We start from the raw sequence: 26,571 nt of genomic DNA, 5'->3' as shown, positions 1-26,571 counted from the left end.
AAGAGCGACATCATTCTTGTATACAGAGAAAAGAGTTATCCCGAGAATTGAACCCTGTGGCACTCCCATAGACTGCCAGAGTTCCGAACAACAGGCCCTCCGATTTGACACGGAGAAGTACACTGCTCAAAAAATAAAGGGAACACTAAAATAACACATCCTAGATCTGAATGAATGAAATATTCTTATTAAATACTTTTTTCTTTACATAGTTGAATGTGCTGACAACAAAATCACACAAAAATGATCAATGGAAATCAAATTTATCAACCCATGGAGTTCTGGATTTGGAGTCACACTCAATTAAAAAGTGTAAAACCACACTACAGGCTGATCCAACTTTGATGTAATGTTCTTAAAACAAGTCAAAATTAGGCTCAGTAGTGTGTGTGGCCTCCACGTGCCTGTATGACCTCCCCACAATGCCTGGGCTTGCTCCTGATGAGGTGGCGGATGGTCTCCTGAGGGATCTCCTCCCAGACCTGGACTAAAGCATCCACCAACTCCTGGACAGTCTGTGGTGCAACTGATGGTGGATGGAGCGAGACATGATGTCCCAGATGTGCTCAAATGGATTCAGGTCTGGGGAACGGGCGGGCCAGTCCATAGCATCAATGCCTTCCTCTTGCAGGAACTGCTGACACACTCCAGCCACATGAGGTCTAGTATTGTCTTGCATTAGGAGGAACCCAGGGCCAACCTCACCAGCATATGGTCTCACAAGGTGTCTGAGGATCTCATCTCGGTACCTAATGGCAGTCAGGCTAACTCTGGCAAGCACATGGAGGGCTGTGCGGCCCCCCAAAGAAATGCCACCCCACAACATGACTGACCCACCGCCAAACCGGTCATACTGGAGGATGTTGCAGGCAGCAGAACGTTCTCCACGGCGTCTCCAGACTGTCACGTCTGTCACATGTGCTCAGTGTGAACCTGCTTTCATCTGTGAAGAGCACAGGGCGCCAGTGGCGAATTTGCCAATCTTGGTGTTCTCTGGCAAATGCCAAACATCCTGCACGGTGTTGGGCTGTTAGCACAACCCCCACCTGTGGACGTCAGGCCCTCATACCACCCTCATGGAGTCTGTTTCTGACTGTTTGAGCAGACACATGCACATTTGTGGCCTGCTGGAGGTCAATTTGCAGGGCTCTGGCAGTGCTCCTCCTTGCACAAAGGCGGAGGTAGCGGTCCTGCTGCTGGGTTGTTGCCCTCCTACGGCCTCCTCCACGTCTCCTGATGTACTGGCCTGTCTCCTGGTTCCGCCTCCATGCTCTGGACACTACGCTGACAGACACAGCAAACCTTCTTGCCACAGCTCGCATTGATGTGCCATCCTGGATAAGCTGCACTACCTGAGCCACTTGTGTGGGTTGTAGACTCCGTCTCATACTACCACTAGAGTGAAAGCACCGCCAGCATTCAAAAGTGACCAAAACATCAGCCAGGAAGCATAGGAACTGAGAAGTGGTCTGTGGTCCCCAGCTGCAGAACCACTCCTTTATTGGGGGTGTCTTGCAAAATGCCTATAATTTCCACCTGTTGTCTATTTCATTTGCACAGCAGCATGTGAAATTTATTCTCAATCATTGTTGCTTCCTAAGTGGACAGTTTGATTTCACAGAAGTGTGATTGACTTGAAGTTACATTGTGTTTAAGTGTTCCCTTTATTTTTTTGAGCAGTGTAGTTGGTGAACAAAGCGAGGCAGTCATTTGAGAAACCAGGGCTGTTGAGTCTGCCGATAAAAATGTGGTGATTGTCAGTCGAAAGCCTTGGCCAGGTCGATGAATACAGCTGGACAGTATTGTCTCTTATTGATGGTGGTTATGATATCGTTTAGGACCTTGAGCTTGGCTGAGGTGCACCCATGACCAGTTCAGAAACCACATTGCATAGCGGAGAAGGTACGGTGGGATTTGAAATGGTCTGTGATCTGTTTGTTAACTTGGCTTTCAAAGACCTTAGAAAAGCAGGGTAGGATAGATATAGGTATGTAGCAGTTAGGGTCTAGAGTCTTTCCCCCCTTTGAAGACAGAGATGAAGCAGATTTCTGGGTGTGGTAGAATAGATTCAAGGCATAATGTACAGACAAGGGTATGGTAGGATGTGAGTACAGTGGAGGTAAACCGATGTGTTGCGTGATGATGAGCGAGGTTTTGTCTCTGGAGGCATCAATTAACATAAGTGAGGTCTCTGCATGAAAAAGCTAACTAAGGCATTTTGAGCAGGACTGAGGTCTCTACAGTGAAATAAAGCAATAAAAACTAGCAGTAGACAAGGAATTTTTGATATTTGAGAGAGGCATAAAGCAATCACAGGTGTAGATCAGGAGAGCTAAGACAACAATGAGTAAATTGCGAAAAAAGGGCAGAGCGGGTCAGTTAGACATACAGTGCCTGAGTTCGAGGCTGGGGCCGACAGGTTAACAAAATGAGGTACCGTGTTATTGAAACTGTCCAGGGGGTATCAGCTGTGTAGCTGAGTGATCATAGGGTCAAAAGAGTAGCAATAGGTGAGTCAGGTTGCTGTACGGTATTCACTACAACGCTGGGCGAGCAGGTGACACAGCATTCAGAAAAAGCTAACGGGCCGGGGCTAGTAGATGGTTCTGTAGTTGCGGCGATATTGTAACAGAATAGCCTGTTGATTCCACATCGGGTGATCACGTCGGCAGTCCAGTCGTGATGGATCAGCAGGGCTCTGTGTCGACAATAAAGGGTCCAGGCCAATTGGCAAAGGAGGTAATTGTAGCCCTAGAATTAGTTGGTATATGGGCCTAACTCGAGGCTAGCTCGTGCTTGCTTCGGGACAGAGGCGTTAGCTAACAGTAGCCACTCGTTTGCAACTAGCTAGCAGCTAGCTAGGAGTAATGATCCAGAGCGGCAGGAATCCGGTGATATGGTAGAGAGAAGCAGTCCGATATGCTCTGGAATTGATATCGCGCTGTGCAAGACTGGCAGGTGTTGTCCGAGCTCGGGCTGGCTGATGGCGGGGGGAAGTTGAGGACCTCTAGCCGTAACTAACAGACTACTAGCTAGTTAGATAGTACCTGATGGAAGTTCCAGTTATAAGGAATAAAAATAGCAGATCCATACATAATTGGGTGAGGCAGGTTGCAGGAAAGTTTATTTAGTTCGTAGATAGAAGTGAGATTAAGATGTAAATAGTATTTTTTTCATGTATGTATGTATGTATGTATGCATGTATGCATGTATGCATGTATGCATGTATGCATGTATGCATGTATGCATGTATGCATGTATGCATGTATGCATGTATGTATGTATGTATGTATGTATGACAAAGACAGATATGTATGACAAAGACAGATATATATGACAAAGACAGATATATATGACAAAGACAGATATATATGACAAAGACAGATATATATGACAAAGACAGATATATATGACAAAGACAGATATTTATGACAAAGACAGATATTTATGACAAAGACAGATATTTATGACAAAGACAGATATTTATGACAAAGACAGATATTTATGACAAAGACAGATATTTATGACAAAGACAGATATACACGACAAAGACAGATATACACGACAAAGACAGATATACACGACAAAGACAGATATACACGACAAAGACAGATATACACGACAAAGACAGATATACACGTCCTACTGCGCCGCCATCTTGGATTGAGAATATACTCTACAAGATGTCGAAAGCATTCCACAGGGATGCTGGCCCAAGTTGACTCCAATGCTTCCCACAGTTGTCAAGTTGGCTGGATGTCCTTGTTGTGGTGGATCATTCTTGCTACACATGGGATACTGTTGAGCGTGAAAAACCCTGCAGTGTTGCAGTTCTTGACACAAACCGGTGTGCCTGGCACCTACTAATGTACCATACCCCGTTCAAAGGCACTTAAATCTTTTGTCTTACCCATTCACCCTCTGAATGGCACACATACACAATCCGTCTCAATTGTCTCAAGACTTAAAATATTTTGGGGGGTCTCCCGAGTGGCGCAGTTGTCTAAGGCACTGCATTGCTTGAGGCGTCACCACAGATCCGGGTTCAATCCCGGGCTGTGTTGCAGCCGGCCGTGACTGGGAGACCCCTGAAGCGACACGCAATTGGCCCAGTAATTATTTTAAAATCATACAATGTGATTTTCTGGATTTTTGTTTTAGGTTCCGTCTCTCACAGTTGAAGTGTACCTATGATAAAAATCACAGACCTCTACATGCTTTGTAAGTAGGAAACACTGCCAATTTTGCAGGTTATCAAATACTTGTTCTCCCCACTGTATACACATGTAGCTACATTTTTTTGGTTTTGCAAAACAATTCGTTTTTATTGTGGCACTGTATGTGCAAATGATTTTAAAGCAAACCGTTCTAGAGCATAACGACATGAATAAGACACATACCCCATTGTGGTATCCAACACCTTAACAACCCTCATTTCCATTTGTTATTTGCACCTGTCAGTCCAGCAAAGCTTGAGAATCCTTTCTTTACGGCAGGCACTTTCTTCTCCCTGCCTAGACAGTTTTCAAATGCATTAAAATAAGGTTCCCTGCTTAGATGTAATGTTCTTTAAGCTGTTCAGAAGTTTTGTTGTATAGCCCGAGACAATATTTTCAGAGGGTATGACCTTTGTTGATCAAGATTACAAGTCTGTAAATCAGGTTAACCAGATTAATATTTATCCTTTACAAGACTGCTGCCAGCTGAAATAGGTCATTGGCTGTAGTCTTTTCAGTTTTCCAGTTGAATTCTTAGGCCTCACCTTTTTGAAATGTCAATCGTGTACTCCTAATATGACCGAGAGCCTCCAGAGTAACAGATAGGGATATTTAGCAGCTTTGCAAGGAGACATAGATGGAGAATGCTGGAACGCAAAAGTAGGCCTATTGTGGAACTTTTATTAGGGAGGCCTTCTGGGATTTCAGACATTTAATGGGCTGTCTCACACACAAAGGCTGTCAGATTGCAAACCCTTAAATTCCTTCTTTAAAAAAAATGTGCATGTGATTTATGAGTGGGAGAACATTGTCATGAATTATATATTTGGCCATGGATAGATGGGAAGACCGACACACTGACTGACTCGAAACGCTGTTAACTTTACCATGAAAGGTATTGTCTATAACAAAGCCTGTACATTGATTTCCTTTAATGCAGTAATCTGTTTAATAGTCCCGCCAACACCTCAGTATAAAATGTTGCCCTTTATCTTACCGGCTTTGACACACAATAAATCCTAAACATTATATTCTTGTCCGACATCAAACCTGTCAATTACAAAGCTTCACTGAATTCCTTTTAATGCATTTATTCTCTCCATTTACATTATTGTCGTTCTGTCCTTGAGCTGGACTTGTCTATTGTCACAGAAATGCTTTAGCATTTAGCCTGAGGGAACACACACAGGAATCTGCATTTCATATTTTTGTATTGACATTTTAACAGGTACATTTTTAAATAAAGGTACTTATATTTACCTAAGAACTTATGGGTAAATATACATGCGTGTCAAACTTAAACTACAACTCGGCTTTTAATGTGAACTTTTATTAAGCATATGCCTTCTGGGATTTCTGAGATTTGAATGGGCTGTGACGCGCATAAGGCTTTCAGATCGCAAACACCCATCAATTCCTTTTTACACAATGTGCATGTGATTTATGAGAGGAAGATCATTGCCACTGCACTATTCCTCTTTTCCTGGAGTCACACAAAGCTATAGGCTACAATAACTTGTTGACATTTATGTTGAGCATGTTTTGCTACTGTAGTGGGAAGTAATATTTGACAGTGTAGATATTTGTACAGTGTAGATGATATTATAAATACATCAAGGGCAACTCGTAATAAGTATTTAGCATATTAAAATGTTTATCTGACTCCATAAAGATAATTAGCAATATGAAATAACACTATAGTTGAGTTACAGTAATAGGCAATGAAGAAATGTCGTCTGAGAATGGAATTCGAAATACAAGTCTATTTTACTACTTTGGAAAATGAATGGATTCACATACAAGGCATAAAGCTGAAGTTACAAGGCAATACTGACATTAACAAATCATTATTCTATGCCTGATCAGAGAGGGAAGGAGAGAAATCATAGCCTGAAAGGCCATGCCCCAGAAACCCAGGTCCTGAAGAAAAAAGAGAAAGAACAATGAAATTTTTTTACATTTTTTTTTAAGCATCTGCGTTGTTTGGATTCTAAATCTGAGTTGTTGGCCAATAGTATTACTGTAAAGTTAACCTCCAATCAGATATCAGATCTATATGATGTGAACTCTGCTTCTCAGAGGTGAGACAATGGGATGTTGGAGAAATACAACTGAGAATGTTGAATTCCTAAGACAACACAGAGGAGATTCTTGCATTTGGTTGTTAAAGTGACTTCGGGGGCTGAGCTGCCCTACCCTACAATTAGTCCTATTTACTGTAGATAACTATCTGCTGCCTACTATTAAAAAGGCAGTTGGCTAACATGTGTTAGCAAGATATCAATGTGCATGATATCTAACAAAGCAGAGTGAGGGTAGGAAAACGTATGAAACGGGGATACAATGGGGACTTTTTCAAATCGTCCTACGGAGGTTCATCCAGGTCAGCTTTTACATCTCTTTACATTATCGGAAAGAGCAGATTCTAAGGTTTCTAACATACAATCACTTACAAACTCTGACAAATGAGGGCATGGGCTCTGTTTCAAAATAGAACTTGTTTGTTTATGTGGCAGCGTTTCTATGCGTTACAGTGTCACTCGTGTTGCAGGAAAATCTTATTGATATTTGATTATGTTATAGTATATTCCATTATATTATTATTATAAAATGTGTTGACTGTGATCAGAGCAGGGGAATGTAAGTACGTCTTCTCTGTTTTAATTAACAAAATAGCCAACTACTAATTTAAACTGCATGGCGCAGCCATGTATCCTGCAGGCTGCATAGACCAGTAACATAATTAAATAAAAAAATATGCTATTTCATTCCTTTGAAAATGCATTTTATTAGTCTTATGGTTCTTAGCACCTGCCTAAACCAAAGTGATAATACATTTATTTGTGATGGTGTATATTCAATGGATTTATTAAAATAGACGCCCACCCACATCTGCATACCCCTACTCCCTCAATCACTGGTGCCTGCATGTGCACAGTATATATAAATGGTTTATGCCCCCCGAAAAAGTTTTTACAGGTAACATACACACATCAGACAGGATTTACAGTATCATAGACACACACACACACACACACACACACACACATACATACTCCAGTCTGAGCAATATAGAGGTATTTTTCAGTTGGATTGTTTTCTATTGTTAAGATCCTGTTGTACATCTCTTTCTTCCATCATATGTATTCCTATGAAATCAAAAGAAGGCCAACTGTCCCTACCCTGGCTTCATGAGACACAACTCTGCACTGACTTAGCTGTCAGCCTCCTAAAGTCTAAATTCAGAGCCTGGCTACCCCCTGACCGGAAGCAGGAACACCCGCAGCCAAAACAGACTATTACCAAAGTCTAGAACAGAAAGGTACATGACAAAACCAATCCATGTCTGCTCATTGATTAATGAGTCACTTTAAGACCACAAGACATTATTGATATTCTTTTGTTGTTACTCGTTTGTTTATTTTGTTGCTGTTATCCATTAATATGTTGTATGCTCATGGATTTCTGTTTGTATGAGTGTTTGAGTGTTATCAATAGAACTTGAAACCAAAAACAATGTAAACATAAGAGCTGGGAATGTAACATTGAATACAGCTCCTTCATAGTGTTGTTTCCGATGCTCTCTGCTTTTCTGAGGCCTGTCTGTTCTCTGTAATAGTGTCTCTTAGGGCCGCAGCAGAGGCTGTTAAGCAAGATAAATGGAGCCCACAGCCCCATAATGCAATGCTGTGAAGTATCCTCACTTAAATGTCATTAACCTCGTCTCAGCAACTCCCAGCCCGGGATGCAAGACGGCACACGGAGAAGCAACCGCCGCACGGTGGACTGTTAATGTAATGAATGCAAACTGGGAGAATACCTGAGAACAAGTAATTTTTTTCAACGTGACACGCAGCAGCAGTGTCATGTTTCTCTCTCACACAACTCTCGACAGAACAGCCAGGCAAGCCTCAGAGTCCTTGACTCCCTCGGTGTTCGTGGAGTCGTGCAGAGCGGCACACAGCTCCGTAACAGGGCTGACAGACGCTCACGTTTAAGCCAGTATTGTTGTGTAACCATTGTGTGTGTTTTATACACCCCAGATGAAGACACTTTCAGGTATGCATGCATGTTGGGTTGTGAGCATGACGACATTAATTCCGTTCTCTGCAAGCTAATGGACGATAAAGTACATCTTGTTTTGTCTAGTCAAATATCTATTTGATCAGTGCATTGCATGCGAGAGCTCTGTACAACATGCGAGAGCTGCTGTAATCTACTACTCCCTTGATCATGTGTTTATAAATCCCAGGGTTTATAGGAAAACACTTGATTTGATCTTATCACTCTGGAAATATACAGACAACTGCCAAAATAAACGAAACACTCGAGTAAATGAGGGATAAAAAGTACTGTATATTGAAAGCAGGTGCTTCCACACAGGTGTGGTTCCTGAGTTAATAAAGCAATTTGCATCCCATCATGCTTAGGTTTGTCTAAAAATGCCCAGTTACCCATTATTTTGTCTACCATGGCTAGAAGAAGAGATCTCAGTGACTTTGAAAGAGGGGTCTCAAAGAAGTATAGAGAATTTAAAGGGTGTGTGTGTGTGTGTCTGTCACCAGATCTCAATTGAACACTTCTGGGAGATTCTGGAGCGGCGCCTGAGACAATGTTTTGCACCACCGTCAACAAAACACCAAATGATGGAATTTCCCGTGGAAGAATGGTGTTGCATCCCTCCAGTAGAGTTCAAGACAATTGTAGAATCTACGCCAAGGCGAATTGATGCTGTTCTTGCGGCTCGCGGTGACCCAACACCCTATTAATACAATTTATGTTTCCTTTATTTTGGCCGTTACCTGTATGTGGCTGGTGTACACCTGTATGTGGCTGGTGCATTATTTAGTGTTTCTCATACCAACACCAGGTGAAAAACAACAGTTGACAGTAAAGCCCTGTGTCAGTGCCTCTTTCATAAAGCTGTCAGCAGTGTTTCCACCATAGAGGAGGACATAAGCATAATCATCCCAAAGCCCAAGGACATGAATAGATTGATATCGAAAGCCAGAGCCTCTAGGAACAACTGTAGTCAATTCATAAAACATAGTACTTTGCACACTACACTTACAGATTTGCATTTAGACAACCATTTGAAGTGCTCTGTGGAAGTTCTGTACCATACAAAATTATTCTGATTTCTCTATAGCGACAAACCTACGTCTTACGTATTTGAAGCCCTAAAGCCTCTGAGTAAGTGTGATTCCTTTGAAGTTCTTCCAGAGTTTATTAAGGGGCCTTTCTGGTTCTACTGTCAGGGAGACGGCTACAGTAGGAACTAAGGTCCACCACCGGCACCAACTAAACCACACTCTCTGATCGAGTGGAGGAGAGGCAGAGACCCTCAAACACACCAGAGGAGTTTCACTGTTCAGGGCCCGAGGGGATGAATAGATATCCATCCGTAGTGTGTATACATCTCTGGTCCTGACCTTTTTTTGTGTGTTTTTTAATGCGATTTTTGTACCATAGGGGATCAGTGGGGGCGTCGCCAATGTATGGACCTTTAACTCTAAGATTCTACTAGAATGGGAAACATGATTAACGTGTGCACCTCGCGTTACACAACTGATTGTATGCATGGTGCAACTGGAGGCTGTGTGGTCATAGGTAAGCTATTAGATTCAGAGGAGCTTTCTATATCAGTTCAGCAGTAGAGGTTCAAGAAGGTTTATACACAACCTCTAGGCTTTCTGGAATAGCTACTCCTGATGATTCTCTGCTGATGATGACGCAATGCTATTTTGTTGTCTTGTCTCTGTTGCACACAACCACCTGCCCCGGCACTGTATGTGTGTGAGCGTAGGTGTGCGTCTGTACGTGTACGTCTGTCTGCGCGTGTGTTTTTGTCTGCACCCAAGGCAGATTCATGAGGAAAGGTGGGCTTTGTGTCAGGCAGTGAGCTTTTCAAGCTGATTATTTTAAGTCTCCTCTGTGAATTTCACAATCTGGACACAAGTGTTGAATACGAAAATGCTGACTAAACAGTTTCATAACTCAAGACACAGATTATCAATTTCCTCCGGCATAGTATTCATCCTATCCGCCTCTGATGTGTATGATAGACTTCCCTTGCCTTTGTTCATGTATTCCTTAGCCATTAGAAATGGCCCTCCCCCTGACACAGCCCACCAGTATGTAATATATTTGAACAAAAGAACCCTGAGCCTTTTTGTTGTCTGAGTATCCCCTTCCTCTGACATGGCTCTCCTTTGTTTTTCTAGGATACTCCAAGATCCGGGAGTGGCCACCACCAGAGGTGAGAAACCTTCCCTATTACTTCTGTTGAGAATGACGGTGTGTATTATTGTTTCTGGTATGGTGGGAGGGAAGGTGGTGATTAAGTGAAGAAACAGAGAACCTGGAAGACCAGGAAGAGAAGGCAGTAGTTTAGGTCATTAATTACCATAGCAGATGACCTTGCATGTACTTAAATAGATTTAAAAGTTTCACAATTGAAAATGTCCTCTGTGTTTACGGTGCCTGTCAAAACATTTAGTTCCAGTTTTTGATATCAATGCATCAGAAATGACAGCACAGCTTAACTCGCCGGGTGTCTTCTCGTACAGGGTTTCCCAACCTCGGTCCTGGGGCCCGCCCTAATTCAAGTAAGCTTTGATTATTTGAATCCGCTGTGTACTTAGGGGGGGGGCCCAGGACCGAGTCTGGGAAAACCTGCTCTAGTAGTTGACTGTACGCCAACAACAGGCGTGTTGTTCAGACTATCGTTTGCAGGCGATGTAACGTTGACGTGACATGAAGGCATATCAAGCTGATCCAATGTCTCGATAAGGGGTTGAAGCTCAATCAAGGTCGGAAACAGTTGTTGCTGATTACAGCTGACATCTTCTTTATACCACACACTTACTATCATTGACTTATCGGAGCATACAAGAGCCAATGAATCCACACCAAGTCAGTATATTTCTTGCTTATGGTGTGGCCAATGACACCTCGGTTTTTCTGGACACCACACTGCTAAATTCCCAACCACCATTCTTTTCCACTATTTGCATAAGGACAATCGCCATCAAATTGTTAAGTTCTGTGTGATCCCGGCCAAGTTCAAACCGGTTGACGCTCCCAATCTGGCCCAGTAAAGATATCCTCCTGTGATTGGTTGGCCTCCACTGTCGGATGGTCCAGTGTTGTGGAATGGAGTGGCTGCCAGGTGGGCGCCACAAGATGGCTGAGAGATTGGACAACCCTGTCTCTGTGAACGCGCCAACAACAACTATACAACAGGCTGCTAATGCATTCACACCATCCTCTCTCACTACACTATCATTATGGTCGAAATGGGCTATTATAGTGATCAGCCTGTTGCTGGTTGTCAGTCTTTGGAGATAGTTTATGACTTTAAGATGGATGGGCCTTCTCTGTTCCCCTGGGCTCTGCTAGCAGACCACACCAGGCATCTCAGTGCTTGTTGTGTGTGGCCATTGGGTTACTACTCTGTTATTGGCTCTGCATCTCCTCTCCAACCCCCACCTGCTGAGACCTTCAGGAGTGGATCATTGCCTCTGCCTGTCTCCCGTGTGGTCTCTGCGGGGCGCTAATGGACCAGATGGGGTGATTAGCACTGAGGGCATGGCTGTTTAGACTGGGTGCCTGGCAGATGCTGCAAGCCCTAGAGACAGAGGGATGTAGAGAGAGAGAACATGTGTGTGTGTGTGTGTGTGTGTGTGTGTGTGTTTGCATCTACAAGGGAAGAGTGGCCTCGAAGACCCTCAGCAAAAAAAAATATATATATATATCTTGGCGTAGGCAAGTGCCATAGAGAGCATTTCAAGGACTTCATATCAAAAGCAATGGGCACAACACTCTTTATTTCTGAAAAGAGTAAAAATAATCTCTGTGGGCTCAGCCTCTGAGTTACTGAGGAAGTAAATGTCAAATAGCCCCAAAAAACGGCATTATTATCTGAGTGTTTTTATTATGAGTGGTGGCGCCTCCTGGCTAAAAAAAGAGATGGAAGGGGAGATGGGTCTGATTTCTGTGTACGTGTGGGGGGGGGGGGGGGGGGGGAAAGAGTTCCTCACTAGCTGCAGACCATGGACCCCGTAGCACCTCTCTTCACTAGCCGATGAATAGGGACTCTTTGTTTGCTAATGACATGAAGTGGATTTATGCAGGGCGCTCTTTACACATCTCAGCGTTCAAGATGGTCATATTGAAATTGCCTCATATTCAGAATCCATTCTTCGCCCTTTGAAATAGAACTCTGACAGCTTTTATGGAATAAAAGGTAAAAAAGCATCAAAGGTATAAGTACTTGTTCTCCTCACACTTAAGACTGACCATTAGAGCTGTATTGTGTGTTCAGCAGCTCTGAGTCATACGCTGCAACAGCTTTTCAGTTTTTATGTGATGCTTTTTAATGTCAGGTTTACACGCTGTTTATTGGATTTACTTCACAAACTGCGTGTGCGTGTGCGCATTGTGCATGTGTACCGTACCCAGTTCTATTGTTGACATGAGTCAGTGCTGAAAACATGGACATTGGTGTTTGTCAGAAGTATTGATGTGTGTGTTGTGGCAGCAGCAGCTCTGGAGGTCCTGGTTCTGAGGAGTCGGCGGGGGGGAACAGTCGACACCGCCACGGCAACCGCCACGGCAACGCCGCCGCACCTGGAGGACTGGAGAGGAGGATGGAGGAACTGGAAAAGGTATTCAAAATTAGGCTTGCTCTACCATTCCCCCAGAAGTGTGCACTCGGTCACACCCCCCTCATGCATTGAACACATTGGATTAGTGCGAGCAAGCATAGCTTGGGGAAGGATCTGCATTAGGCCTATCGTTCACTACTACAACTGAATTTCAACGCAGGTCTATCCAGCATCACTATCAAATGTTTTTATTTTATTTAATCTTTATTTAACCAGGTAGGCTAGTTGAGAACAAGTTCTCATTTACAACTGCGACCTGGCCAAGAATAAAAGCAAAGCAGTTTGACACATACAACAACAGAGTTACACTAGTGAAATACAGTGGGGCAAAAAAGTATTTAGTCAGCCACCAATTGTGCAAGTTCTCCCACTTAAAAAGATGAGGCCTGTAATTTTCATCGGCGGGGCTCTGTGTCGACAATAAAGGGTCCAGGCCAATTGGCAAAGGAGGTAATTGTAGGCCCATAGCCCTAGAATTATTTGGTATAACTCGAGGCTAGCTCGTGCTTGCTTCGGGACAGAGGCGTTTGCTAACAGTAGCCACTCGTTTGCAACTAGCTAGCAGCTAGCTAGGAGTAATGATCCAGAGCGGCAGGAATCCGGTGATATGGTAGAGAGAAGCAGTCCGATATGCTCTGGGATTGATATCGCGCTGTGCAAGACTGGCAGGTGTTGTCCGAGCTCGGGCTGGCTGATTGTGGGGGGAAGTTGAGGACCTCTAGCCGTAGCTAACAGACTACTAGCTAGTTAGCTGGCTAGTACCTGATGGAAGTTCCAGTTATAAGGAATACAAATAGCAGATCCATACAACATTGGGTGAGGCAGGTTGCAGGAAAGTATATTTAGTTCGTAGACAGAAGTGAGATGAATATATATACAGTGGGGCAAAAAAGTATTTAGTCAGCCACCAATTGTGCAAGTTCTCCCACTTAAAAAGATGAGGCCTGTAATTTTCAACATAGGTACACTTCAACTATGACAGACAAAATGGAGGAAAAAAATCCAGAAAATCACATTGTAGGATTTTTTATGAATTTATTTGCAAATTATGGTGGAAAATAAGTATTTGGTCAATAACAAAAGTTTATCTCAATACTTTGTTATATACCCTTTGTTGGCAATGACAGAGGTCAAACAGTTTCTGTCTTCACAAGTCTTCACAAGGTTTTCACACACTGCTGGTATTTTGGCCCATTCCTCCATGCAGATCTTCTCTAGAGCAGTGAAATTTTGTCTGTCATAGTTAGTGTACCTATGATGAAAATTACAGGCCTTTCTCATCTTTTTAAGTGGGAGAACTTGCACAATTGGTGGCTGACTAAATACCTTTTTGCCCCACTGTATACCTGCTGGAGCACGTGCTACAGGTGGGTGCTGCTATGGTGACCAGTGAGCTGAGGTAAGGTGGGGCTTCACCTAGCAGAGACTTGTAGATGACCTGGAGCCAGTGGGTTTGGCGACGAGTATGAAGTGATGGCCAACCAACGAGAGCATACAGGTCGCAATGGTGGGCAGTATATGGGGCTTTGGTGACAAAACGGATGGCACTGTGATAGACAGCGTCCCAATTTGCTGAGTAGAGTGTTGGAGGCTATTTTGTAAATGACATCGCCCGAAGTCAAGGATCGGTAGGATAGTCAGTTTTACGAGGGCAGCATGAGGGACGGATGCTTTGTTGCGAAATAGAATGCTGATTCTAGATTTAATTTGGGATTGTAGATGCTTAATGTTTATAATGTGACTGTGATGTTTGAAATATTAAAATACGACATGTCTTTGTTGATTATTTCGGAATGACTGATACGCTTCTTGGCACATTTGACATTTTATTGTTGGTGTTTGATATCCTTACTGCTATTTATATTTCTATAACCATCTCACATTTCCTGAAAGCCCTGTGTTGTCTGTCTGTCTGTGTTGTCTGTCTGTGTTGTCTGTCTGTCTGTCTGTCTGTCTGTGTTGTCTGTCTGTCTGTGTTGTCTGTCTCTGTCTGTGTTGTCTGTCTGTCTCTGTCTGTGTTGTCTGTCTGTCTGTCTGTCTGTGTTGTCTGTCTGTCTGTGTTGTCTGTCTGTGTTGTCTGTCTGTCTGTGTTGTCTGTCTGTCTGTCTGTGTTTGTCTGTCTGTCTGTGTTTGTCTGTCTGTCTCTGTCTGTGTTGTCTGTCTGTCTGTGTTGTCTGTCTGTCTGTCTGTCTGTGTTGTCTGTCTGTCTGTGTTTGTCTGTCTGTGTTGTCTGTCTGTCTGTGTTTGTCTGTCTGTCTGTCTCTGTCTGTGTTGTCTGTCTGTCTCTGTCTGTGTTGTCTGTCTGTCTCTGTCTGTGTTCTGTCTGTCTGTCTGTGTTGTCTGTCTGTCTGTCTGTCTGTCTGTGTTGTCTGTCTGTCTGTCTGTGTTGTCTGTCTGTCTGTCTGTCTGTGTTTGTCTGTCTGTGTTTGTCTGTCTGTCTGTCTCTGTCTGTGTTTGTCTGTCTGTCTGTGTTTGTCTGTCTGTCTGTGTTTGTCTGTCTGTCTGTGTTGTCTGTCTGTCTGTGTTGTCTGTCTGTGTTGTCTGTCTGTCTGTGTTGTGTGTCTGTCTGTCTGTGTTTGTCTGTCTGTCTGTGTTTGTCTGTCTGTCTGTCTGTCTGTCTGTCTGTCTGTCTGTCTGTCTGTCTGTGTTTGTCTGTCTGTGTTTGTCTGTCTGTCTGTGTTTGTCTGTCTGTGTTGTCTGTCTGTCTGTCTGTCTGTCTGTCTGTCTGTCTGTCTGTGTTGTCTGTCTGTCTGTCTGTCTGTCTGTCTGTCTGTGTTGTCTGTCTGTGTTGTCTGTCTGTGTTCTGTCTGTCTGTCTGTCTGTCTGTCTGTCTGTCTGTCTGTCTGTCTGTCTGTGTTGTCTGTCTGTCTGTCTGTCTGTGTTGTCTGTCTGTCTGTCTGTCTGTCTGTCTGTCTGTGTTGTCTGTCTGTGTTCTGTCTGTCTGTCTGTCTGTGTTGTCTGTCTGTGTTGTCTGTCTGTGTTGTCTGTCTGTCTGTGTAGTCTGTCTGTGTAGTCTGTCTGTGTTGTCTGTGTTGTCTGTGTTGTCTGTGTTGTCTGTCTGTCTGTCTGTCTGTGTTGTCTGTCTCTGTCACAGGGGCAGAGATACTTTGATAGCAGCAGGGCCTGGGGAGAGGTGACCTATAATTGTTTTTAAAGCGTCTATCAGCATCCTGATAAATCTTGAGGATTTATTTTTAAAAGATGAATTCCTCTCGGGATCGTTTGAGCGGCTGCCCAGTCTGGCCTCGCTGTTCGTCTTCAGTCAGATGTCGCCCTTCCTATAATCCTGGCGGCAATAACTTCTCTGCATTCAGTCAGAGAATGTATTTTACTGGAGTTAGGAAGAGGTGGAGTTCTCTCTTCCCCAACACTCTGTACTCCCTCTCAATCACTTTTTAGATTCTCAAATGTCACCCCGGTCCAGTCCATTTATAAAAGAAAAACTACTGCTTTCACTTGCCACGACGCCTGTAAATGAAGAGTTTGCACATCACTGGCGAGTTCGAGAAAGCAGTCGGTGCACTATAGTTTTGTATTGATTTCAACAAGTTCTGTCGCTGGTCTCAGGCTTGTTGTTTAAATGCAGTAGATTTCATAGCTTTATGCAACATTGACAAATGTGCAGTGTCCTTGATTGCTTTGAGTATCGCATTGTAGTGTCATTCATCATGATAACGAAAGTATTACTTTCAACCTTTAGTTACCCATGTAACCCTCCATAAATAACATTTATCTTCCGCGTCCTGAAGATTTATGGTTGCCACGGTATGGACATCGTGCGACATTCATTATGTTTGATTGTTTTCTCGTTGAGCTATGGGTTTCCATGGAAACCAGTTCACGCTTAACTCTCTTTTTACTACAGATAAGTTGGAGAGGCAGATTCCTGGCGAGCTTTCATTTAGCAGCGTAAAGATCAACGTCAAGCGTGACCACATGTCCACACGGCTAAGGCTTCTATATTTGTTCTCTGACTCCGTCTCTCTGTGTGTGTGTGTGTGTGTGTGTGTGTGTGTGTGTGTGTGTGTGTGTGTGTGGACCGTACCAAAGTGCTGCAGTATGTGTTTTAACGTTAAAGAGCTCTTTGTCCCTTCTTCCTCAGGAGCTGGCCAGACAGAGGCAGGAGAACGGGCAGCTGCTGAAAGCCCACCAGGATAAAGACGACCTAATTGGAAAGCTGAAGGAGGAGATTGACTTGCTTAATAGAGTGAGTGTTGGAGAGGGTTCTCCCAGGGTTGAGAAGGTAGATTTGGGCAAGGCTGGGGGGTGTTGGAGACAGTCATTCAGGGTTGAGAGGGTGGAGGTGGGCTAGGGTGGGGAGTGTTGTGGAGGGTCAACCAGGGTTGAGAGGGTAGAGGTGGGGAGTGTTGGGAAGGTTTCACCCAGGGTTGAGGGGGTAGAGGTGAGCTAGGGTGGGCAGCCACTAAGGCACTGAGAGTTAAGTCATTTACAGGTATATTGAAGAGGTTACTATACAGATGTTAGCGCAACAAGGCTAGATCTACTTTCACAATTATTAGTAATTAATAGTATGCTCCTTAAATTATAACGTGTGATATGTATGGTGCCCTTCTAGTCTAGAACACAGGTATAGTAATGTATATCTACGTGTTGTTTTCTTTACCAGTAATCCTTTGATGGACAACTCTGTCTTGCCACATCTAGCTATGCAGAAATTCTAATCGTTTTCTTAATTTCAGTTTGTGACAACTGGCAAATATAGTGTAGAGAATCATTGTACCATTTAAGCTGCTGGGAAATATATTTTCCATAACCCAAAATATTGTATTTTCATTTGCTTAAAGCTGGTGTACAAAACTAAAAGTAAAAAAATGTAACGTAAGGGAAGCATATAAATAGCACACATTGAACAGATCTACCACTTCTTAGACTTGCTTTCAATGAGTGACTGATCTATAACACCCATTTCTATGTGAATCTTATTATAGTTTCTCTTATTTGTCAGTTGAAAGCTTGTCATTTTTAGTAACTGTGCACTGCAGAGGAAACTTGGAGATATTCAGTCTCACACAGCTGTGTTGAGTGAAGCTGAGGACTAAATAGAACCGATTGCCAAATTACCACGTCGCTATCTGCAGGCAATCAGCTTGATATTGTAAAGCTGCTTCTCGGATAAGCAGAAGATTACAATTATCCAGCGCTTGCAAGGATGAACACTCGCACAGGCACCCCCCCCCCCCCCCCCCCCAAAAGAGTGATTTTCTCATGTTCTCTCTCGCTCTATTTATCTCCCGTACCCCAACCTCTGAACTGGATTGGATTTTGGTATTTTATCAACATTTTAAACTCATTGTCAACCGCACGGGTCGTAACCCCATCCGGTTTTGGTCTACAGAGCCTGAAGTAAACGATATGCAGACCCGTTCAAGGTGCAGAGCTCTTCAGTTCCACTCCCCTGCACCCCTTGGCAGTTTGGAGAAACAACTTTTGAGTTTCGCTGTGTGCCTCCTAACTTAAAACAGCTGCTCTTTTCAAAACATGACATTTTCCCTTCCCTGACAGTCTATTGGATCTAGTCTTAAGAAAACACTAGGCCCCTGCTATAGGTCAAGAGTCCTTATGCCAATCAACATCCTACACACTGTGGTCAAGAGACACCCTTCTAGTGTGGAGTACAACTGATTTCAATCATCCCTTGAGATGTAACGTGACTTATAACCACTAGGGTTATCAGCCTGTAATTAGTTTGTCATTAGTCAAGAGTTACTAAATCTCCACTCCGATCTGCTCCTGAATGTTATGTAACCATTTAGTAGTCCACGCATTCGGCTAAATCCACGGACTCTGAAGTTAAAGAGACAGCTGTGTCGCATGTGCCTCTTTCTCTAGAGACCAATTATATTACTTCTCCTTGGCACCAGGGAGTCAGATCTGTGACAGCCTACAGGCAAATACCCCACACCCTGTCTCCATACCTACTGTAGACCCACACTACAGAGGCAAATACCCCACCCCCTTTCTCCATACCTACTGTAGACCCACACTGTGTACAGAGGCAAAACCCCCACCCCCCGTCTCCATACCTACTATAGACCCACACTGTATACAGAGAGGCAAAACCCCCACCCCCCGTCTCCATACCTACTATAGACCCACACTGTATACAGAGAGGCAAAACCCACACCCCCTTTCTCCATACCTACTATAGACCCACACTGTGTACAGAGAGGCAAAACCCCCACCCCCCGTCTCCATACCTACTATAGACCCACACTGTATACAGAGAGGCAAAACCCACACCCCCTTTCTCCATACCTACTATAGACCCACACTGTGTACAGAGAGGCAAAACCCACACCCCCTTTCTCAATACCTACTATAGACCCACACTGTATACAGAGAGGCGCAACCCACCCCCCCTTTCTCCATACCTACTATAGACCCACACTATGCAGAGGCAAAACCCCCACCCCCTTTCTCCATACCTACTATAGACCCACACTGTGTACAGAGAGGCAAAAAACCCCACCCCCTGTCTCCATACCTACTATAGACCCACACTGTGTACAGAGAGGCCAAACCCCCACCCCCTGTCTCCATTCCTACTATAGACCCACACTGTATACAGAGAGGCAAAACCCACACCCCCTTTCGCCATACCTACTATAGACCCACACTATGCAGAGGCAAAACCCCCACCCCCTGTCTCCATACCTACTATAGACCCACACTGTATACAGAGAGGCAAAACCCCCACCCCCTTTCTCCATACCTACTGTAGACCCACACTGTATACAGAGAGGCAAAACCCCCACCCCCTTTCTCCATACCTACTATAGACCCACACTGTATACAGAGGCAAAACCCCCACCCCCTTTCTCCATACCTACTATAGACCCACACTATGCAGAGAGGCAAATACTAGGGTCCTCAGAAACACAAATTCCTCAGCATTCTTCCCGATGTTGTTATTTTGTATTTTTCTAAAGTAGATGGCATTCACTCACTTTGAATGTTTCATAGATCATTGTCTAGCTCCTGGCATTGAATATTGAGAACAGCGGGTCTCTTTGCTGTTAGTTTCATAAGAGGTCAGAGTTTCTGTTTCCTGAGTCTACAGTCTTGGGCCAGTATTCCAGTGTTCCCAGCGCTCTGAGACCATCAACAAAATCTCCCCATCGTATGACCCCTGCTCCCGTTATCTGGGTCACAGGTTTTGGCAATGTTTTTGGCATTGGGAAACCCAGCAGGAGAGCTCCCAAAAGCCTTTCATCTCTGAATTATTCCAAAAGAGAGTTTGCAGCCCTCCACGATGAGGCATTCCAATGCAAACAAGCCCTGAGTCTCCCCTGCCAACAAATACAGTTGCTGGTCAGTGTTGATTTTGCACATTTCAGGAACTTGCAAGGGTCCTCTATACTTGGCTGTCTTTATTATCGTCACATGTGTTCGTTAAGATAGCCACTGCAGTCTCCACAGCCTATGAGCCTTCTGGTCATGTGGAGGAGGCCATATAACTGTTGGATCAGAGAGCCCTGATAGCATCACATGAACAGGACCTCATAAGAGGAAGTCTCCCTGTGGGAACTCTCGCCGGGGCGATAGTGATCAGAAATGTCCCTCTGAGAGGTTACTGCAAGGCCTGATGGGAAGGCAGGAGATAAGGAACAGATCCAGTGTGGCGTCTCTTTCTCGCAGCGCTTGAAGATTGAACTGTGACTCACTAGCAGAGTTTGTAGCGAAGGCTTGGATAAGGCTGAGGTGCTGGCAGACAATATGAACCCGGAGAACATCTGACTCTGGGCATTGGCTACATAGAATACAGGCTAAAGCAGGTTGCATGCAAGTTGAAGTACATGTAGATATAATCTATGTTGGAAGATCCAATGAAATGTGAATAAAGTTATTAGTCGGTTGTAACTTAAAAAGGTTAAAGTGGTATGCCGGAGGGCAGAAAAACAATGTCATGGCTATCGAGTGAATCGAGCAGCCGTCTGATGCGAAATGAGACGGCTTTTCTCCCCGTGTCAGAGCTCAGACAGTGAGCTGTTCTGTAGCCACACCATGGCTGTGGCTCTGTGACCTCCAGTGTTTGACTTGCAGACTACCTCGCTTTTTAAGTTTCCGACAAGTGCGGCTTAGCTAATCCTGACGGTCGCCTGTCGCTTCCGCCAGTGATGGAGGAAGCCGAAAATGAGAAGTGTCACTTTTAGATCAGCGCTTTGATGAGAGGGCTTCGTGGCAACAGGGCTCCTCATTTGTGCCTAATTGGAGCTGTTCAAGTTTCATTCGTTATTATCAAGGCAATTCTGCTGAAGGGAGACCCGTGAGGTGAAACTCTTCGTTCCACCTCTCACTCTCTCATCTTTCTCAAAACTGACAAGCTAACTCCTCTGAGGTCAAAAATAAGGCAGATCTTGCATAAGGATGGTATATGACTTCCTTTAGATCAAGCTGAAGTGGAGCTGTATTCTGTTTTTGTTTTGCAGGACCTCGATGACATTGAGGATGAGAACGAGCAGCTGAAGCAGGAGAACAAAACTCTCCTGAAGGTGGTGGGCCAGCTGACTAGGTAGAACCCAATGAGCCACGGATCTCCACTTCCAAAAAGAAAACAAACCACCCCCACCCCTCCAACGGAGTGCTCCTCTCAAGGCCTTACACCCCCTGCTCTCACCCACCCCCTTCCCTTTCCACCCTCGTTCCAAGTCCAGCAGCAGCATATCCTTTCTCTGTGTCGGTGGTGTCTCTGTTGTTGTCGATGGGTGGAAGAGGACATTTTAAAAGTAGCTTCTAGATCCTTTGTGTCTTAAATGCACCTTGAGCGTCCTCCCTAAGGATGCTTTTATTCAGTTCTGAGGGGAAACTGAAGCCACTGAAAGCTCTAGTCCTATTTAGATCCCATGGGGTGTATAAATGAGGTTCTATGATGGTATATTTAATGTAAATCTCTTGTACATAGGCCATTTAGATTAAAAAGGAAATTGAATGTACGTGGTGCATCACCGAGCACATGAGGGATGCTTTGTTGGTTTTAGGAACTAAAAGAGTTCTTGGACATTTTGACTCTAATCATCTGTTGACCATGGTATACAGTACTTGCGTAGATTATGTGCAACCGGCTCTCTGTGCTTCTGTTTATCTGCATCATTACAGTGTAAATGCATTGTCAGCTCAGAGGCCGTATTGTCCTTCAAAGCACTAAAACCTGGTCTCCATCTACACGTGAAAGAACCGGCTCTGTGATGGAGCCTGGGTCATTTAGACCAAATTCAAAACAAAATCCCTGCTACCATCAGCCAAAGTGGGCATAATGCCTTGCATGTTACGGACATCTTTTTTGAAAATCCATTAGTTCCATTTCCCCAAGGGGATAAAAAAAAAAGCCTGGTGCTTTTTCTGTTTATGTTGATGCCGCTTTTACTCTCTTGTTCCGATTTCTACTTGGTACATTTTAATCAGTGGGGTTGTTTCAGCTAAAACCTGGGTATGCCGGTGACATGGGTGGGGGGATAAAGTTCACGCTTTATTTACTGCGTTTCTACGCAATTTACAACTCTAAAATGCTATTCAGAGAACAGCAAAAACCAGCAAAATGTACTCCAGTCATAATACACTAAACTGCTATTGCCTTTTAATGGTGATTGGAATGATTTTACTAGCCTATTTTATATTGTTGGCGTTGAGCTAGGTTATGATGACTGCCATACTCTGCCAAACCCAATTGACGCCCTGATTTCAATCCAGGCGGTATATTTTAAACCTGAAGTCATTCAAATATATATATCCCCATTTATAAATCATAAAAAGCTAGCAATTTGTTTTCATTTAATTCTATGCTTTATAGCCATGTCAATGTTGAAAATGAAATATTATAGTATTGTTCATGGTGAGAAGTCCTGGGATTACACCCCAGTAGAAATACATATGGAATCTTTTGAAATGAGTTTTGCATCTGTAACTCAAGCATTTACTACTTGTTTTGTTTGCAATATTGATAGGTGTAGCTGCTCTTGGTATATAGTGAGCAAGAGTTATAGAGTAAGCTACTGCAGTGCATTTTGTTGTCACCAAATCAACTGAAGGAACATACTTTTTTGAAATGCATCTCTCTTTTTGATTTCTCAAGACTGTGATTTTGGCTGTGAGAAGTTCTATTACTTTGCCCTGACTGTATTTAGATCTTTGCATTACATACAGGGGCCCATTTTTGTGCTGAAACAAACAAATGTGTGGCTGTTGCATCATGTGTTCTGTAAAGCCCACTGGGTGGTAAAGATTTTAGGTTTTTAGACTTTACTGGGGTACATCTTGATATAGAAACCCTGCTTACCTGTAGAGAGAGACACACACACACACACACACACACACACACACACACACACACACACACACACACACACACACACACACACACACACACACACACACACACACAGAGCCCTTACAGGGAAAAAACACGTGAAACAATGTGTTTTTGGAACACTTCACGTGATGATGTTTCACATGTGAAGTTTCACATAACCTTTCACATTTTCATTCAAATGTGAATCTTTTTTGGGGAATATTTTTCACTTTAGATTTCACAAGTGATGCGCTGCAAATAAAACAAGAGTTGTTAGAACACACAAACAGTGCTTATAACATCATGTTTACAACTTACATATTTGGCACACTTTGACATACATGATTACATTGTGTATGTTTGTTTAGAAAGTAATTATTATTCCACATGTCCTCACCTCGGATTTCAACTCACAACCTCTTTGTTCATTGCATTCTGACATATTCCTCCTACACTTTGGACTTCAAAGTAAATCTCAGCTTTGTTAAAAGTACATATTTATCAGAGTGATTCAGGAGTAACGTTAAAACAGAATAATTATGCCCCACAAACATTAGGCAACTATACAGAAAATCCTCAAATTGCTGAAATAAGTTAATTAATTAAATGATGAGAGAATAGTCACTGCTAACTAAAATAGCAGTGTAGACTGCACTATTTTAGTAAGTGTAGAGGTGTAGGGGAATGCTACAGAGTTTGTGGCGCAGCAGAAAGATCAGTTTACCCCAAATCCAGAGGTTGTTAGTTCAAATCCCAGGTGGGGTCATATTGAAAAGTCAGTACTTAACTACCAAGTGATCATGTCTAATGTAATCATATTGACATTGATTAAATGTTTTAACTATTTTAGCTGAACAGCTTACCACTTACTTTAAAACTCCCATACCATGTAATTACTTGACTTATCGTCACGTTACGTCCTGATGAATGCTAACGCAAAGGTCTTGAGAACATCTTACAAACACCCTAACATGTTCCTCCATGACTAGTTCCAGTTTTGTTCCAGGGATTTTCCCCAAAGATGTTTTTAGGACATTCTTAGTATGTTGTGTCATGGTCCCCTGGAGGTTTTATCTAGTTCCCGGTTTGTTTCAAGGATTTTCCCCAGAACGTTTTTAGGACATTCTTAGTATGTTGTGTCATGGTCCCCTGGAGGTTTTTGTCTCGCTCAAATGTTGTCACATGTTAAAGTTTTTCATCCCCATCCCCACATTTACTCAAATGGTGTCAAGTGTAGTTTAATGGTGTCATGTCGACATTTTGCGTCCCATGTTGTCACATATTATTTCACACAATATCATGTTATCACGTTGTTTTACATGTTGTCACATGAACTTCACGTGATCATGTGACATGTGTTTTTCTGTAAGGGACACCTCTTTCTCTCTCTACATTATGCATGTACAAAAGATGAAGTCATTTAATAAAAGTTTGATTATCTCTGTCGACTCGTTAGTGTTTCATTAAGGCTAATTTGATGTGATGATACGATGCCACTGAGCCGGTAATGTAATGTGACAGCGGTGGTTCAGTTGTCACAATAGACACACTGTGTGCTCCCCGACCATGGTTATTCATCATCCCCAATCACCTCGCAGTCTGAATGGAGAGGGACCACCCATCCCTGGCAAGCTGCGCCTCCAACACACTGTGACGCTGCACTAATACAGCAATGCCATCCAAGTCATTAGTCTCCCTCACCTTGAGAGAAGAGGGCTTCCTATCAGGACTAATGTAAAGGTAATTGTCTCATCTTCCTAGAACTGCCCCAGGGTGGTCCAACACTATTCCTATTAGCATTTTTATAGGAAGTTGTAAGGTGCGTGTGATTTAGTAATATATTATAGGAGGCCTGAAACTATTCTGTTCATTCCTCATCCTTCCTCTAGTTTGTAATAATCTCCTTTTTAAACCCCCTGCTTTGTCTTTTTTCCCATCTTGTTATTCACAAACTTGACAGTCTCTTCACTGCTTCTCCTCTCTGCTTAGTAAAACTGAGTTTCAACTTCAGCTTCATTTAAAAAACCCTCATCTGTTCCTTAACCAGCCCTCTGAAAGGCCCTCACCACCACCACATAGCCTCACGGGGACATGTTTGGAAAATGGAGGTATGTAGGTTTTGTTCATGCTAAATTAATGTAATTATTATTCTTACTGGTACACGACACAGTTGGGCTCTGATCAAAGCTCTAACGGCACTAATGAAATTACAGGACTGCAGCGTTATCAGATATCATTTTACCTTTGTACTTTTAAGCAATAACTTCATTTTTTTTTTTTTGGTAGATCTGAAATGTAATAAAGGTTAAAAAAAATATATTTCAGTGAAGACCTTTTATCTTCACTGAGATGAGGCCTGGAGGCTAGTTGATATGGATGGAATGGGCACATCCGTGTCCACCGAAATGCATTTGATCTTCTGGAACTGATAGTCATTGGAGAAAAAATAAAACAAACCCTTGTTTCTTGAAGGAGGCCATATTTCATTATCAGTGATTTCTTGCTCTTGGTCCTCAGAGCCAATCTCCTCCATCTCTGGGATCTCTGGTGCAAGGAACCACTCACCCAGCTGAGGATGGCAGGGGTCGGGGAGAGAGAGAGCGGGAGAGAATATATGTGGGTTATTTTGTCTCCCCTGAATTGGCCGGCTGGCTTGGAACCATCTGCTCAGAAAAATGCCTCCTAAAATAAATAAAAATATTGCCCATATAGAGTTTTGTTTAGAATAAGATAACATTTCCCTAAAACCTTTTGGTAACCAGTAGATCATGTTCTACTGATATGGGACCTACGAGATCTCCCACACATTTCACTCGTATCAAAATTAGGATACATTCTGCAGTGATTCTTTTGTAACACAGATTATTAGCATTGGCATTTGTGGAAACCTGATGGACCTCTGTGGCTTGCTACTGGACTAGTGAGGGATTTTTTCGACTTGTGCTCTCCCACCAACTCTCTGAGACGCGAACAACACCATGTCAGAGAGAGGGGAGGTGGAACAGCACAAGACACATGCATTTCCCTGAACAGACCAGGACCACGACCTGGGCTGCCCTTTCAGAAATGCCCTGTAAACGTCAATAAGGAGAAAAGGTGCTATTTTCACACCAATAAGCAACATAAACCGTTGAGACCAAAGGCATTTCATTCACCACAGAACTCCTACGACTGTATGATTCAAAGTGCGATAGATTATCATACTTTCATTTTCCCACAACTGTTACCATAGCAATGACTGAAATATGGTTTGGTGTAAATCACACATTCTTGGTGTTTGTACTTTGGTTAGGCTTATAGTAAGTTGTTATTGCTGTAGTATTACATTTCTGATACAGTATGTCTTTTATATGATTTGTAAAACTGCAAGCATTTCAAT

The 26,571-nt window shown here is 43.2% G+C and overlaps 1 protein-coding gene across 3 annotated transcripts in view; it reads left to right on the top strand.

Moving 5' to 3' along the window:
* Positions 1–24,636, top strand: part of LOC135515811 (PRKC apoptosis WT1 regulator protein-like) — an 87,085-nt gene extending 62,449 nt beyond the window's left edge. Inside the window, exons 4-7 of one of the 3 annotated variants that reach the window (XM_064939555.1) lie at positions 10,442–10,476; positions 12,760–12,886; positions 16,989–17,093; positions 21,337–24,636. In XM_064939555.1, coding sequence (XP_064795627.1) covers positions 10,442–10,476; positions 12,760–12,886; positions 16,989–17,093; positions 21,337–21,423 — 354 coding nt within the window. In that variant the 3' untranslated portion in view covers positions 21,424–24,636. Of the gene's footprint in view, positions 1–8,782; positions 9,016–10,441; positions 10,477–12,759; positions 12,887–16,988; positions 17,094–21,336 lie in introns of those variants that run through there. The other 2 variants (XM_064939556.1, XM_064939557.1) reach the window with 2 other exon arrangements.
* The last annotated feature ends 1,935 nt before the right edge of the window (positions 24,637–26,571 follow it).

The sequence above is a fragment of the Oncorhynchus masou genome, chromosome 27 (assembly GCF_036934945.1).
Source record: "Oncorhynchus masou masou isolate Uvic2021 chromosome 27, UVic_Omas_1.1, whole genome shotgun sequence".
Classification (NCBI taxonomy): domain Eukaryota; kingdom Metazoa; phylum Chordata; class Actinopteri; order Salmoniformes; family Salmonidae; genus Oncorhynchus; species Oncorhynchus masou.
This window is presented reverse-complemented; position numbering and strand designations above follow the sequence as displayed.